This window comes from Pangasianodon hypophthalmus, chromosome 14, assembly GCF_027358585.1.
Source record: "Pangasianodon hypophthalmus isolate fPanHyp1 chromosome 14, fPanHyp1.pri, whole genome shotgun sequence".
NCBI classification, from domain to species: Eukaryota; Metazoa; Chordata; class Actinopteri; order Siluriformes; family Pangasiidae; genus Pangasianodon; species Pangasianodon hypophthalmus.
This window is the reverse complement of record NC_069723.1, coordinates 13,451,847-13,467,372: the sequence shown is the minus strand read 5'-3', so window position 1 is coordinate 13,467,372 and position 15,526 is coordinate 13,451,847. Positions and strand designations below refer to the sequence as shown.

General features: G+C 39.6%; 1 protein-coding gene across 5 annotated transcripts; it reads right to left on the bottom strand.

The window, feature by feature from the left end:
- Positions 1-294: 294 nt before the first annotated feature.
- Positions 295-15,526, bottom strand: slc6a4a (solute carrier family 6 member 4a). 5 transcript variants are annotated; one of them, XM_053239912.1, is made up of 16 exons: positions 15,391-15,526; positions 15,001-15,096; positions 12,694-12,891; positions 9,670-10,221; positions 8,727-8,861; positions 7,885-8,107; positions 7,198-7,336; positions 6,903-7,037; positions 6,677-6,780; positions 6,354-6,481; positions 6,029-6,141; positions 5,442-5,573; positions 5,183-5,282; positions 4,987-5,087; positions 3,824-3,991; positions 295-1,821 (listed from the first exon to the last, which is right to left on the bottom strand). In XM_053239912.1, exons 4-16 carry the CDS (start codon positions 10,037-10,039, stop codon positions 1,741-1,743), a joined length of 1,929 nt encoding a protein of 642 aa, XP_053095887.1. In that variant the 5' UTR covers positions 10,040-10,221; positions 12,694-12,891; positions 15,001-15,096; positions 15,391-15,526; the 3' UTR covers positions 295-1,740. The 5 variants fall into 5 exon arrangements, with proteins under 5 accessions (XP_053095887.1, XP_034166608.1, XP_053095888.1 ...); XM_034310717.2 differs by lacking the exon at positions 12,694-12,891; XM_053239913.1 differs by lacking the exon at positions 12,694-12,891 and having other exon boundaries at positions 9,670-10,218; positions 15,001-15,501.

Genomic DNA, 15,526 nt, shown 5'->3' with positions numbered 1-15,526 from the left:
AGAGGGTTTTAGAAAAGGTTCCTTATAGAATGTATAGACAGAAATCTGTATATAGATTTAGATCTCTAATAAGCAAGCTACAGGTAACAGTGGCAAGGAAAAACTCCCTGAAACAACACGAGGAAGAAACAATGTTCTTCTGGGTGGCATCTTTAACTATCCAAAGAACCCTTGTGAAATAATACATACTGTGTATTTTGAAAATTTTTTCAAGCATTATGATACAGCAAAAACTCATATCAAAATCATATCACCCACCCTATACAAGAAAGCAAGATAAATAAAGCACAGTCATTATTAATACATATACTTTTATTTCTCTAATAATTCATATATATATTTATCGTATATGTATTCATATAACAGTCATATAACATGTTACATATATCGATAAAGTTCAGGAGATTTTACTTTGATAGAGAGTACGTTGCAAAGACAAGACCAAGACAGGGAGGAGGAAGAGGCATCACTATTTTGAGGCATACACTAAATACATAGTATACATTCATGTCTGCATGCATGCGCGCACACACACTAACAGATCAAACCATGGCTTTTGGCGTTTCTACATTTACTTAAAGCTCACACACACTTTGAAAACTAACGAACATCACACACCCGTATATGTCCTCTCAAAGAGGTTGACAGGTTGTCACATGACTAAAACACAAACAGCAACACTTACAAAACAGACAGGTACATACTTGCACTTTCAGTCATTGCTAGTTTTTTTTCCCCAAGAAAAACATGTCTTCAAGGTTAGGGATGAACCATTTGTAACAAACACACTAGTATTTGGTTTCTGCTACCTTGTCATTCACATATAACATGGAAAATAAAGAGTCACTGTGTTGGCTGTTGATGTCCAGTTTCATGAGTGAGGCAGAGGAAGATGCATTACATTAATGCAATTCTGCAAACGGTCCAAAATAAGTTTATGTTATGCGTAGGATTATGTCACATTATGTATAGCCACATTATGTGTATTTTGTGGTTTTGATAAAACTGACAACTGTGAACAGTGACACTCTCCACAATGATAATTCCAAAGAGGTGTGATGAATAGATATTTGTGCACCTACACCCAAACACTCATACACACACACCTGTGCAACAAACCAAACCTTGCTTTTTCTCTATCTGAGGAGTCCAAACCCCAAACCATAAGGAGCTGTGAAGTAAATTTAACAGTAATAAAAGCCATATCCAATTATATTTGGCTTCATAAATATATATATATATATATATATATATATATATATAGAAATGTAAAAGCTACCTGAAATGTCAAATGCATATAAAACAGAACTGTTAGTGGATGGGAGATCTATGCATTCAGATGTCATATTTGATCTGAAAGTGCTTAATAGAGTGAGATATGCGTATACTTCGTATACTGCCCATTAGTGATTTCTTTAGTACTTCTAGTACAGTTGTTTGAAACAATGTAACAAATCATGAAATCACAAAATGGTGATGAAAACCAAAAGGATATTTGTGCTACTATACTCCCGTCTCGAATACCCAATAGATATATCTTTATGGCAGGTACTATCTCACACGTACATTGAACGCTGCCACATTTAGGAATGATGGGAAATAGAGCAGCTGGATTGCTGGATGCAAGAGTCCAGCCATCGCATGTTCTGGATGGAGATGCCTTTGGCAGAACTGGGATATGAAGGAGGGGTGGAATCCCCACTTGTGCTACATGTCCAGCAGAGGGCGAAGGATCTCCACTCACACAGCGTTGGTGATGATGACATCTCTGTGCAGGCCTTCAATGTTTGCAGGCTCAGGGGTGATGCCCTTCATCAGACGCTGAGGAGAAGAGAATTAGTGAGTAAACATGTTGTGGACTACAGGCTTTAAAGCCATAAGTAAATGAATGAAGGGATTAGATAAAAAAAAAAATCAGAAAACAGCCAGAAAAGTCTAAAAGTCTAAGTCAAAACAGCCTAATTAATTCATTTTGTTATGAAATGTACATGGGACACCTGGCATGTATATGGACATCATGACTGATGCAGTCTGCCAGCCAGACAACTCAAAGGAGTAGTTTGGATGTTCTAGAGTCCCCTGCTGCCTGTGAGGCAAAATGCAATTTCAATAAAAACACTAATAAGCCTTCCACACACTCCAATCGACCTCACACCCTCTGCTTATACTACTCTAAGGTATCTTTTAAACATATATGATTATTACAGGGCTAGAAAGACTTTTAAAGACATTAGAAATCAGACCTTTAAGGTTCCTTGTCAATTAAGAAGGAGAACTAGTCAAAAGCTCCTTCCACCACAACAAACTGACTCAATAATTCATCTAGAATTCTATAGTTTGCCAAGAAATATTTTATAATGTTCTGACAGAACTCTGTCCACGCTCTAAGCATTTTCTCCCACTGATCTCAGCTTAGCTGCACTGCTTTTGGAATTTCAGGAGAAAACTGGGAGGATCTCCAAGAAATGCACTTTTTTTTCCCCTGTGCATGGGCTGATGACAAGTGCATTGTGTTTTCTCAGTCTGGTAAATCATTACGAATAAACTAGCTAAAGGCATATTCTGTGAGCAGTGATTAACTGTGCCCATTGCACAATAAATGTAAAACAGCTCTGACTGTTAAATGCCATTATTCCATTAGAGTTAGAGGAAAAGAAGAAGTCCTTTCGAACTACGTTCTCTCCTTTATTTTTAGCCTAAAGTAAGCTTGAGCCAGCCAAAGGAGGGCTTAATAAATGAGCCAAAGAAGAAACTGATTACAGCAGCTTTAAAACCAGAGTTATTAACTTTGGAATTGTTTGCTGAGGTTAATGGAAGCTTGTAAGCCATCATTATTATTTGAGCGGGTTGATGTGGTGATCTACAGTGATGCACCTCTGCACTTTCACCTGTAACTACCTCAAAACACCAGCAATATCGCCTCTGTAAATGTTTGTTATTTTTAATGAGGTAACAATATTCAGTTTGGTATAACTTATCCATTAATGTCACTGAATATTGGATGAAAATGCAGATGTTATTAGAATTTTTCCAGTCAGTTACCAGTAAAGGGTAGCTAACTCCAATATATTAATCATATTTTAGAACTAGAGTGTAAATAACAGCTATTATCCTTGCAGCAATAACCAGTTAGTGAGTGTATAGACTACTGCTATGTCTGAAATGGTGCCTTACAGTGTATTATGGGTAAACTCTACTAGGTAGGGTATGCGGTTTGGAGCTAAGCTACTGCAGGGCATTGGATATTCATCAATAAAGTTTCATTTATTTAATTCCCCAAATAACACACTATATCGTGAACAGAGTGTGATTTTGGAAATTATTAACACCTACAGTACATCTGCAGGGTTTTGTTCCAGTGCTAATATAACTCAGCTGAACCAGTTAATCAAAACCTCAAAACAATAAAGCCAAGTGTGTTGGAAATGAACATTCACTCTGAGTGCTGCTCCTAACTGACCAAGGATGCCTTACACCAAGGACGTGTGTCTTTACCACCAGGTAACAGCTTTAATGCTAAACACACATCCTATCTGACACACCTTTTCAGCACCAGTGTGTATTTAAAGCATATACAAACACGCAGCCCTTGTTCTGACTGACAGCTCCATCAAAAGCAGCCGGATGAGAAGCAGGATGGCAGCGGCATCTGGACCATGCTCGCATCTCTCGTCACATCTCACGTAGACCAAATGGATAATGTGAGTCACAGTCTTATGAGAGTGTGTTTATCTAATTTACCTGCATCTCCTCATTGTCGCATATGTGCTACTGCATAATGACAGATGGGTTTCGGTGCTGTTGTTTTCTGCTGCTGGCGTACCTGTTTGAAGGTCCCTTTGGTGGTGAGCAGGTGGTAGACCATGTAGGAAGGCACGCAAATGAAAGAGGAGACACCAATGCAGTAGCCCAGTACAGTGGTCCAGAATGGGTACAGGTAGTCAAACAGCCTCACCACAGGAGGGAAGGCCAGGAAACTTCCAATGATGAACTATAAACACATAACACATGGAACAAATAAGCTTCCTGTTAGATGGGAAGTTTAGTGGTATGTTCACTGATGTATGGGACAATTAGTTAATTATTATGGGACAAGGTTGCATTTGCAAAATACTTGATTTGACATTACTAATATTACCTAATACACAAAATACACTTAATACAAAATACAAAGCTAAAATAATTTAAATCAACAAGAGCTAGATATTATTAATCAATTCTACCTGAATTGCATTGGTGTAAAAGGCCTCTTAGAGATGTGATTTGAGGACAGGTGGAGCAGCAACTGGGATGGCCACACTCCTATGTCTTAGTCCTACCTGATTAAATCTTACTTTGCAAATCATACTTTACTTACTTACCACCATTCTATCTGTTGTTTTTTCCATCACATTTAAGGGCACTTTCATACTTTTTCCAAACCTGATGCTGTTCGCATGAAGATTTTACTGTTTGGTTGAGACTAAAAGCAGTTTTTGAACCTGTGTGAAGTTTAGGGAATCGATCCCTGAAACCAAATGAACTCAGATGCAAACTGTACCATGCAATAGGGCACATAGGGCTGGGCTTAGAATAGCATGCTTATTTGAACTTGTCAAGTAATTTCCTGTTTCAGCTTCAACAATGGCAGGAAAGTGTATATTGTGGTCTGCAGATTAGATATAATGCCTTCTAGATTTATGGAGTGTAGAAAGCATTTAAACTCATAAATTAGCCTTGTATAAAAGTGAGTAGCTTTGACTAAAATGATTTATCTGCCAGCTACTTGAATAAACATTGATAAGAACACTACACTGTACCTTTTCTCTTCATTTTTTCCCCAATTAGTGATGAAACAAGGCCAGGATAAATCTTGAGTATGGACTTGGATATTCAGGGCAAGTATGAAAACACCCTAAATGTCCCTGGGTTTACCATGTCACAAAGACGAAAGAATATGGTGATGTGAGTGTGTTTTGGACTTGTTTCACTTGTGGCTGGACTGACCAGTAGGAAGCAGGGGCAGATGGCCACCCAACACACCCTCCAGAACAGACCCGGGGAGAAGCCAAGCATCAGCTGCACATCATTGCAGAACCGTGTTGTCCCTCGACACACACATAGACACACAGTGAGGCCACATAATATAGTACAGAACCACAGAAGATTTCCTAGATGGCTCTGTTAAAGTTCAGGTATTTACCATAAAACCAGGAAACAGCAATGACTTCAAGGAAGACTACAGTGATGACGGCAGGGCCTGTTGCATATTCTTCAAACAGTTTCACCACAAACGCCCCTCCCTATATCAAAATCACAATGGTAACAGCACTTATTTCCACAGGAACACATTTTAAAAATAATAATGAAATTCTAATAATTAATCCTTTGTAATTTGTTATAGTTCCCAGAACACATTCTCGTTGTTATTTCAATGCACAGTGGAATGTGAGAGGACTCACATAGGTAAGTGTGGACAGAGCTCCCAGGTAGCAGACACACACCAGACCTAGCACAAACCACTCTCTCCTGCGGGCCAACAGGTGGGGAAACTCATCCAACATGGCGGTGATCACTCCTTCCAGCCCAGCAAACTGCAGGTGGAGATATAAATGGTGCTAATAAAGTGAGTATCACTGGTTACACAATGCAGACCCTGGCGTTAACTATAACTGTAACAAACACACACTCACAGCTCAGTGCATTCTGACAAAGCCATGCATTGAGCAGGAACAAAGACCAGACCCACCGATAATCTCATTAGTGCATCGTGATAAGCACATGCTGTCATTCATTGTGGCTGTTTACCACAGAAACTGTATGAGTGGTTTAATATGATCCTTTAGGAAAGAGGCATTTAGAAGGGCAAACCAGGGACAGCAGAGTGACCAATAGCCTAAGTACAGCAATTGACAGACAACACTGTGTCAGCCAAAACGTTGTGCTCTTAGCCGATAAACTAAATGCTTAGTAAAAACCTGCTTAGAGCTCCACATGCTATTATTAAGATAGAGCTGGGCTAATTAACTAGTGGGACAGAGAGACTGACCGTGCTATCTAATCCCAGCATGATGATCATGAGGAAGAAGATAATGGCAAGGAAAGTGCTAGCAGGCATGTTGGTGATGGCCTCAGCATAGACGATGAAAAGTAGACTGGGACCTAAAACGAGAGGCAAATTTGATGAAAAACTTCAATAGAAAATGCAGCATCAATAAGCTTCTGTGTACTCTTAACACACCTATATCAACATATCTCTTCAGCAGATTTTATAGAAAGTAAAAGTTAGAGCCATCTTAAGGCATATGTGAGGAAACAGAATGTTGTGTCTTTACATTTAAGATGTTGGTACAAATAAAGCTTCTGGTTCTCACCAGCATCCTTTGCTACTGTCTCCACCCCCTCCTTCCGCATCTCAGCCATGTAGCCCAGTACGGTGAAGATCACAAAGCCTGACATGAAGCTGGTCAGACAGTTCACTGAGCTCGTCACCAACGCATCTCTGAGACACAAATAGAAACTATTTACACAATTCTTTCTTTTTAGTTATTTGATGAGTTAATGTTAATTAATGTTTATTATATATCTCAAACGATATTTAATATTGACAAAATGGCAGATTAGTGGTGGGCTTTGAGAAACAACCAAGAGCAGATAAGACCAGATGTTTAATATTTGGAATCATATAGCGTTGTACTTGTAACAGTTGTTGTGAAAGGGATTGTAGCTGGCAAAGGCCAGGAGCACACCAAAACCTGGACCCAGAGAGAAGAAGATCTGGGCTGCTGCATCAATCCAAACCTAATAAACAAAGAGAAGGAGAGAAATTTGATCATGTAAAAGGTGAGGACAGTATTAAATATAATACCCACAATACAAAGAAGTCTTGCTAAGGATTGAGCTTGCTTTTAGTTTGTGCTCACCGTAGTGCTCAGGAGCTTCTCCCAGTTAGGCTTCAGGTAGAAGACAACACCTCTCCATGCTCCCGGCAGAGTGGCACCTCGCACCAGAAGGATCAACAGAACCACATATGGAAGAGTTGCTGTCACCCATACTACCTACCAGAGAAAAGCACAAGTAGCTAGCTTATGATATGAGCTCTGGGTCCTCCTGTCCATGGTTATTATTCGACTCCTGGCCCAAGAAGGCAATAGCAACACTAAGATTCAAACTTGTGATCTCGCAGTGATAGGGGTTCTTCTCCTTTGTTCTTCTCACCTTGCCAGAGGTCTTAACCCCCTTCCAGATGCTGAAGTAGACGATGCTGAAGATGAAGAGCAGACAGAGGGCCAGCTGCCAGCTCACTGCACCCAGCTGATGAAGACCTGGGGACAGGTGCACCTGCAACACCTTCCGTCTGAGAGAGAGAGAGAAAGAGAAAGACAGAGAGAGGGGTAAGTAAAGATAGAATAGAGAAGCTGCTCGCATTGGTGAGGGAACATAAGAGCAACATTTTTAATGGCTGAATCAAAAAACAGTGGAAATTGAAGGTGAATAAGAGTGCTGAGAAAAGGGGTGATGAGTGATTACTCACTACTGAAGGTCAAAGGGAAACACATTTATATGGAAAACAGGAAATTCCTGCTGATATAGCAAGAAAAGCTTGCTGGCTCCCAGTGCGTAATAAGCCTAAAACTCAGCAAAGCCTGCAAATCTCCCCTAAAGCATCAGAATAAAGTGAAGCTAACCAGTCAAAACTGGTTTAGATCTACAAAAGACACTGACATACCATATGCTCTTCTAATGTGAGGGGCTGCTCATATGTATGTATGTCTCATCTATGACTCTACATCCTCATAATCTATATGAAACTTTCTGCTGTTGTTTTTTTTTTCCTTCATGCTAATCCTCCCTTGCTCACTCTCTGGCCTGCTCTGTAGGTTCCTGGCACTTACATGCACTTACGTATAGAACTCCTCGGCAGGCGAGATGGATTCATTGGTCCAGGAGATGTTGCTGTCGGTGGAGAGGTACTGCTTGCAGTTGGCCGTGTTCCAGGGGTTTTTGCATGTCGACCATGGAAGCGTAGAGTTGAAGGAGGACAACAGGTAATACAGAGCCCAGGCCATGATGGTGTTGTAGTAGAAGGCAATGTACAGGGCAATAATGCAGATGGCAAAGCCAATCCCTATAAAAGAGACGCAGTAAAAGAAGTTCTGCTTCACTCTGCTTCAAGCGTCTTCCACTTCAGTAAGAGACGTGCTGATGACATTTAGGACATTTCCATAAAATCGAAGTTCTATAGAAGCTGGCATTTTGCAAGGGAAATGTGACAATTTCCATAACAGAGAGTACAACAGCTATCAACAAAGTGGCACACATGCACTAGAGAGAAACTGGGAAGGAATCACGAAAGAGTGCATTATCAGTCTCGTCGCTCTCATCCCGTCCATCTAGCACCAATCAGTTTGGAGTGACATGGAGTGACTGCTTTTCTAGTCATAAAAGTAAGAACGTTCTGATCTTAAATTTTCATATCATGCTAATTCCTTATCCTTTTTATCAATGTGTATGAAATTAGCCTTATATTATACTAGAAAAATCTTGTGCTTATTTTGTTGGGCAGCATTTTATGTGGAAAGGAACCTTGAAAGCTGCCTCAAACATGCAAGCACAGGAATGATATTCTAAAGTGCCCAAAATATCAATACTGTGTGTGTTGAATAAAAAGGAGTATATTATAAAACCGATAATATTTGGACATGCCTACTCAGAAGTGAGAGCTGTGAAAGAGAGAGCAGTCTTACCCTTGAAGATGGGGCAAATGTGTTTCCAGATGGATATACAGCCACTGCGGTGGAACTGCCCCAGTGCCAGCTCCATGTAGAACAGGGGAACCCCGCCAAACACTGCCATCAGCAGGTAGGGCAACAGGAACGCACCTGGACAAATAGTTGGGATAGGAATAGTTTAGAGAACAGGAGTTTGTCAACAGGTTTAAACATGTGATAAATGCTTGAATTCTCTGGAACTAAAGAAAACTCTCAACTTTCATCACATTCATTCATATCAAAAGATGATTAAAAACAAAAACATCAACGAAGAAATGGTTTCTGAGAAACAAAAAAAAAAATAGAGAAATGTATGTATGTTTCACCCTGCCAAAGTAAAGAGTGGTAGAGAAAGGCAGCACCAGTACAGACAAGCCTCCCTGTTTGATTAAAGCTTTATTTGTGTTCTTTTGACATGAGTGGAAAGATAGCAGTTGATTTAGTAGCTGTGAGGCAGGTTATTAAACAATAAGAGATTGAAGTCCCTCTCATGAAAGCCACAATTAGTGTTGGTAGTAGCAAGTGTGTCCCTAGCTGCTCTATCTCTCTCTCGCCCTCCCATCTTGCCTGGTAGAACAGGAAATTACAAAGATTTTATTATTTCAAATTCAAAGGAAGGAGGCTGAATCCTGTTTGGAGTGAGAACATGAGCAGTCGAGTATAAAGAGGAGAAAGAACAGTGGAGTTCCCTATAAAATAACACACTGTCTATTTGTTCTCTCTAAAGTACACAGAATCTAATCGATCATGTTTCAGAAAAGAAACACAAATCTTTCTGACAAGTTGTTGTGACCATTAAGTTGCTCTTGGCTTCAGTCGGGCTCTAGGTTACAACAGGCAGAATGTCATGCGTGAAATCGTGACTGCTTACTGTCTGGTGGTGTAAATGTATCGATCTGTCCTCTGCCCATAAACTCACCGCCTCCGTTCTGGTAGCAGATGTATGGGAAGCGCCACACGTTGCCCAGGTCCACTGCGTAGCCGATGACCGACAGGAGGAAATCCACCTTCTTGCTCCATGTCTCCCTGGGTGGATCCAGACTGGTCTGCTGGACCACAAGCGTCCTGAATCCCCCAGAAGCACTTGTCCTGTCCCCTACAGCCCCGGTGCCTTCCCTCGGGCTCTGAGCCGACGTGCTGGGGTACCCGTTTGACACCTGTGTGGGCCCTGAGACTAGTTTCTGCCCTTTCTCAGCAATGCTGCCATCCACCAGCCTGTCATTCTCTTCAGATTTGTCCTTCTCATCTTGGTCCTCTCGGTTAATCATCACTGCCTGTTTCATCTCCATGGTCAAGGGTGAGATGCTGTGATTGGCTCTGAGGAAAGTTTTCTAGCACTGGCTGATATGGCGCCCATGAGGGGACTCAGACGATGGAGAAGGAAAGATGGACTGGCAGAGCAGGAGAATGGAGAGGTAGCAGCAATGGACCTGATTGTTTAGCCACCTTAACAAGCTCCAATAAACCCCTGCTGCAAAAAAAAGAGAACAGAATTCACTTCAGAAAGTTGACATTTTCCATTTTTACTTTTTCACACGTCCACAGGGGTGACATGGAAAACACACACAAGCCAGTCCAGCGATTACTTATTTGACTGCTGTGAGTCCAAACAAATTACATCTAATATGAACCATGCAGATTCAAACAGACCCTGCAACATGGGGTTAAAAACTGTAAAAAACGGAAGGAAATTTGTACAGGCCTGCGCAAAATTACACTCAGGGGAGCTGCCAGAACACTTTTATTTATTTTATTTTCCCTTGACATTGTTGGTGTTGCTGAAATTAACATGTGAGACATTTGAAATGCCTGGTCTTTGTCTTTATATGAAACAAGCACAAACATCATAAATTAGGAAATGAAAACTTGAGAAAATAAGTTGTGAAATATGAACAAGAATGCCTACCTCAACTGAAATTATGCTCGACAAATAAACTTTGAAGTTATGACATCAGTGCTTTCCCGCTGTTTTTACAGCAAAAAATGAATCCTTTATAATAATGGGAAATCAAGTGGTGTCAAGATTTCAAAACAACTTGAGGGGAAATTAAGCATGAAATTGAGAAAACAAATTGCAAAGCACCATGGGTCATTTGTAAGCATTACTAATTAAAGAAAATATTTGTTCAGAAACCACACATTTAATACAGTTAGATAAAAGAAACCCTCAATAATCAGATAAAGCAGTTTTTGCAAAGCAACAATGGAACAATGAATACCCTCTGCCTGCTCTTAATTTAATTTAATTTAATTTTTTTTTTGCAAGAGGGAGGGTAGTTGTGTCCTCATCTTTCACTTTCTTAGCCAGAAAAAGGAATTAATGAAAATAACCATAATGATACTATCAACCTTAAACAATATTCTCTTAAAAAAGAATACCCTTTTAAAGTGTCTAAACCATTTGGCACAGCGGTTTGCCCACACATGCATTTTATAAAGTTTACAGTGGAAGCAGGTTTCCAATGTTCCTTCAGCTCTACATTTTTATTAGGTCTTCCTAATGATTAATTGTGTGCAACCAAAAAATCTCCACCTAAATTTCCTAATAATTATTTTTTTAATGGTCATATCCAGTGTGGTGAAGGTGGAAAGTGTTACACAGAAACAATCGGCACAGAATTTGATTTTCACACACGGCTACCATTGTTCAGGTTTAATACATTAAATAAGATTTTCCTTAACACAAAGTCTCAAAGTTGCACATTAGAACTCTAGGGCTCGATACATTTAAACGAGAAACTTTAACTGGTGTTTAAAAAGAACCAGAAAATTCTCTCTCTTCCACGCTGGTGGAAAGCTAGACTTTCGTCTAAATACGACTAAAATATGTTTACACATGGCAACCCTGAGAGAAATAAATAGGAGCCACTTTGAACATTTCTAATAGTTCCAGCCTAAAAAGCTGTTTAATCTGCGATTTTCCCAACTGATTTCACCTCGGATAATGGAATATTCCTCATTTCATCCTCATACATTCAAAGTTATGCTAGATTTTAATTTACTTTACTGGATCCAGTTGGACCTAGTTCTGTTCTGGCTATTGCTATTCTTGCTATCAGGAGTCCAAAATGAAATGTTGAACCCCAAAAAAGTCAACTATAATTAAGATGTTATCATTTTATCATTAGTTACCAAACTTTTAATACCCAGAGACATTGGAATCAAAGATTGCATTATTTTTTTTTTCAAGAATTCACCCAAATTGGTCGGGTAATCCGGTATAAAGTGACATAAGCCTAAACTCTAGATAGAGTTTCTCTAAATTCTCCACATATTCAAAAATAAGCATCAGTTTGTCTAGCAGAATATTTGTTTGTGCAATAATTTCTGAATTTTTTATTTTGCTTTAAATGTAACTGGTAGAGGAATATAGAGAACACAGAAATATTAAACACGCATTGATTGTACATTGGATGCCCATAGTGTTATTGTAACCTACAGATCGATTTGTGCATCATCACATCATGGAGCATTGCTACAGTTTCCACAACGTTCAAAAGCTGATTTAAAAAAAATCATTCTGACCATATTTTTTTGCAAAAGTTAACCATTCGACATTCTTACATCCTTAATCACTTTGCACAAAGTTACCACAAGCACATCCATCAGCAATTTCAGTTCATAGAGCGTATCAAGATGTATCCTACAGCACAAAGAGAAGCATGCAAACACATACAAGTAAAAACCTGTCACCCAATTTTTTTTTGGGAAACATGTTTCTGTACACAGCATGCGCAGTACAACCCTACCGTGCAGCAGTGGAGCGGTTCTGCGGGGGTCTGTGTGCGCTGGGCTGGTGCTCACCGACCCTGGGAGCCAAGTGCGTAAGACACACCTCCCTAACACTCCTGCACACGTACACACACACACACACACACTCTCTCTCTCTCTCCTTTCCTTATACACACATTTACAGTGGTCACCAGCTTTACTGATCACTCACTCTTTCTCCCTCGGTCCCAGTCCTGTTGTGTAAATGTGGTGGTGTGCGCACAGGTGATGTACTCTGGACTCTCCTTCTACTTCCTCTCCATAGTTCGTTATTTACAATGAACTACACACAGCCACGCGACGCTGATCTGCATCTTCATTTTCCTGGTATGTGAGCTACATGTAAACAGGGAAACTGCTGTTTCATTCTCTGAAACAGAATAAATAAACACCCTTTACACTGATGTGACAGTACACAGCTAGAGCACTACTAACAAAACTAGCAAAACTACCATATAAAATCTTTTTAGGGAAACTTCACATCTGTAACAGGTAATTCAGGAATTTCAAGAATGGGGCCTTTTCATAATGTGATATAGTATTATGAAACACATACTGTGATCATGTTTAAAAACAAACAAAAACAAAAACAAAAAACAAAAGCCCTTACTTTGCTTAACTTAATCCACAGAATTTTTTTTTTTTTCTTTTTTAGGAATTTCAGGGCAAGGTACATCAATTCCCATCTGTTACTCTGGCATGTATTAAATCAGGGCTGACCCAGATTCTAATAATCCTAGTGAGAATTTTCTTTCTTATTCCCTCCATCTCACATTGGCTCCAGGAAGGAAGTGACCATTTATTCATTTCTAAATTGACAGAATAATTAATACAATTATTTTATTTTGACAATATCTGTACAACTAGGAAGAGTTTAGATTAAGATTATACACTGTAATATACTTAGTTCTATGTATTTGCACACATTATGTAATGATAAATATACAGTATGTATGAATAAAGTCTGTTCTATATCTCTTATATCTGTTACTAAAAGTACATGCATGGAAAACACGCACAATGTAAATGCTCAAGGTGTAATTCTTGATGACTTCATGTCCATTATACACTCGGAACTATTTCTGTCAACAATGTGCTTAATGACAACACTTCATGTGTAAGAAAAGGAAAGGAAGAAATAGAAAAGGAATCAAAGAAAGCCCGTGCAACCCAAATAAACATGGATATAAACTGTATTGTTTTTCACATGTGAATAACACTGTATTATCTGCAGTCCAAAAGAGAAAAAATGTCAGCAGGGAAAAATGATGTTTTATCAGTAAGGAAGTTAACACCCTCACTCTTACAAACACACCCAGAAGTAAAGAAACTCCGGCACGTTACTAAATAATTACAGAGCTTTTCTCTTGCAACATATTTTCCCTTTTCTCTTATCATTATCACTGCTGTCAGTTTGGGAGGTGAAGTTTACATATATTTATATCCTCTGAGGCAGATAAAACCTGTCACCGCATTGTTTTTCAACTAGCAGCCACACGGCACTGATCACTATCTAAAGCCATACAAAAGAGAACAGTAATGAACTCCCATGCCACAGACAGCAGTCGGATTCCTGGCACAGAATTTTACCCCCTCATAGTGGAGTATGAAGACATATTTTAGAACGTAGGATTTATGGCATGGTGTACTGGCAATCCTGTTACGAACACAGAAAAAGATACATGGGACGGATAAATTAGACATATTTAATCATCATTTTTTATTGACATCTATGTAACGACAATATATCACATCCTTTTCACTGAGTTTAGGTCACAGCCAATAATAGTATGGAGAAAAAAAGTCACCTGTGTTCTGTTAACTCAGTTTATAAGAGGCATGAATGAAATGTGCAGTAATAGGGTGTTATGCCAACGATTGTGGTTTCTCCAGACGCCATGAGCGTATGTTGGCATGACCAACAAACTCTGACCTTTGAAACATGTTGGTGTGTTTTCCAGCGTCTGTCTACGGGGGTAGGGGGTACAGATCAAAGACGTGACGGATCAAGGAAAGGAGAAGGAAAGATGAAGGAGGAGAGTCCTGAGGGCTAACAGAATAGAAAATGAGAGCGATATAGAGAGACAGGAAGAGAGACGGAGAGGTTAATTTCTTTAATCTGTTTTTTTTTTTTTTTAGATGATTCTTTGATCGTGTCTTTTGTTCTTCTTGTTCTTGCTTTGTCTCCTGCCTCTTCATAACCCTCACTTAACCTCCATAGTTTATTAATCTTTACTTCTTGTCTTAGCACTAAGCCTAAATTTATCTGAGGGCTGTTGTTTTGTTTTGTAAAATAGAGGGATGTTCTGTAGACATGGCCAAAGACGGACAGCACCCTTTCCAAAACTGGTGCTATAACAGCCACAGTGGCGTCTAACAGTATTTTGTGTTACATTAGAAGTTTGCAAATAATACTATACTTGGTTCAAGAACTTTACAATGTTGGATTTGTAGATGGATTGAGAGAAGTTTAGCCTACCTGAGAACCCAGTCCATGGTAAATCCCTTCACAGTGCTTTCAGCATCCCTTCAAGGCCACACTGGAGAGGCATATCAGCTCACTCTGAAACCCCAACTTTACACACAAGCACACACAAGCTGTGAGGCACCAAAAAAAAAAAAAGGTTTGCTGAAGCAAAGTTGCATTGCGTCTAATTCCAGAAAGCGGTTTTTCTAGTCTTGAGCACACTGATCAAACGTTCCCCCTCAGACGGCTATCTTGCTGATTACTATGTCATTGTCTTAAGACTGCAGCCAAGGGATTGTGTGGTGGATGATGTCAGAGTTAAATTTAATAGATGATCTTAGGATCTGCGAAAAAAATCTAGCCACAAAAAAGTATTACGCGACAGACGGACATAACTGTTACCTCTTACGCACACACACACGCAATGGCTTTTTCCTCACAGTTCACAGTGCAGGAGACTCTTGAGCAAACAAACACACGTAGACATATACACACAAACATGGGAAGCTTGCCTTCCCAATCTGCCTCAGCTACTAGG

Bases quoted from the DNA above. Each gene is read 5' to 3' on its own strand.
- slc6a4a (XM_053239912.1), bottom strand. From the start codon at position 10,039: ATGGAGATGAAACAGGCAGTGATGATTAACCGAGAGGACCAAGATGAG. The intron at 8,108-8,726 runs GTAAGACTGCTC...TCTCTTTTATAG, and splicing joins CATTTGCCCCATCTTCAAGG to GGATTGGCTTTGCCATCTGC. The intron at 7,337-7,884 runs GTAAGTGCATGT...TCTCTCTCTCAG, and splicing joins CCTGCCGAGGAGTTCTATAC to ACGGAAGGTGTTGCAGGTGC.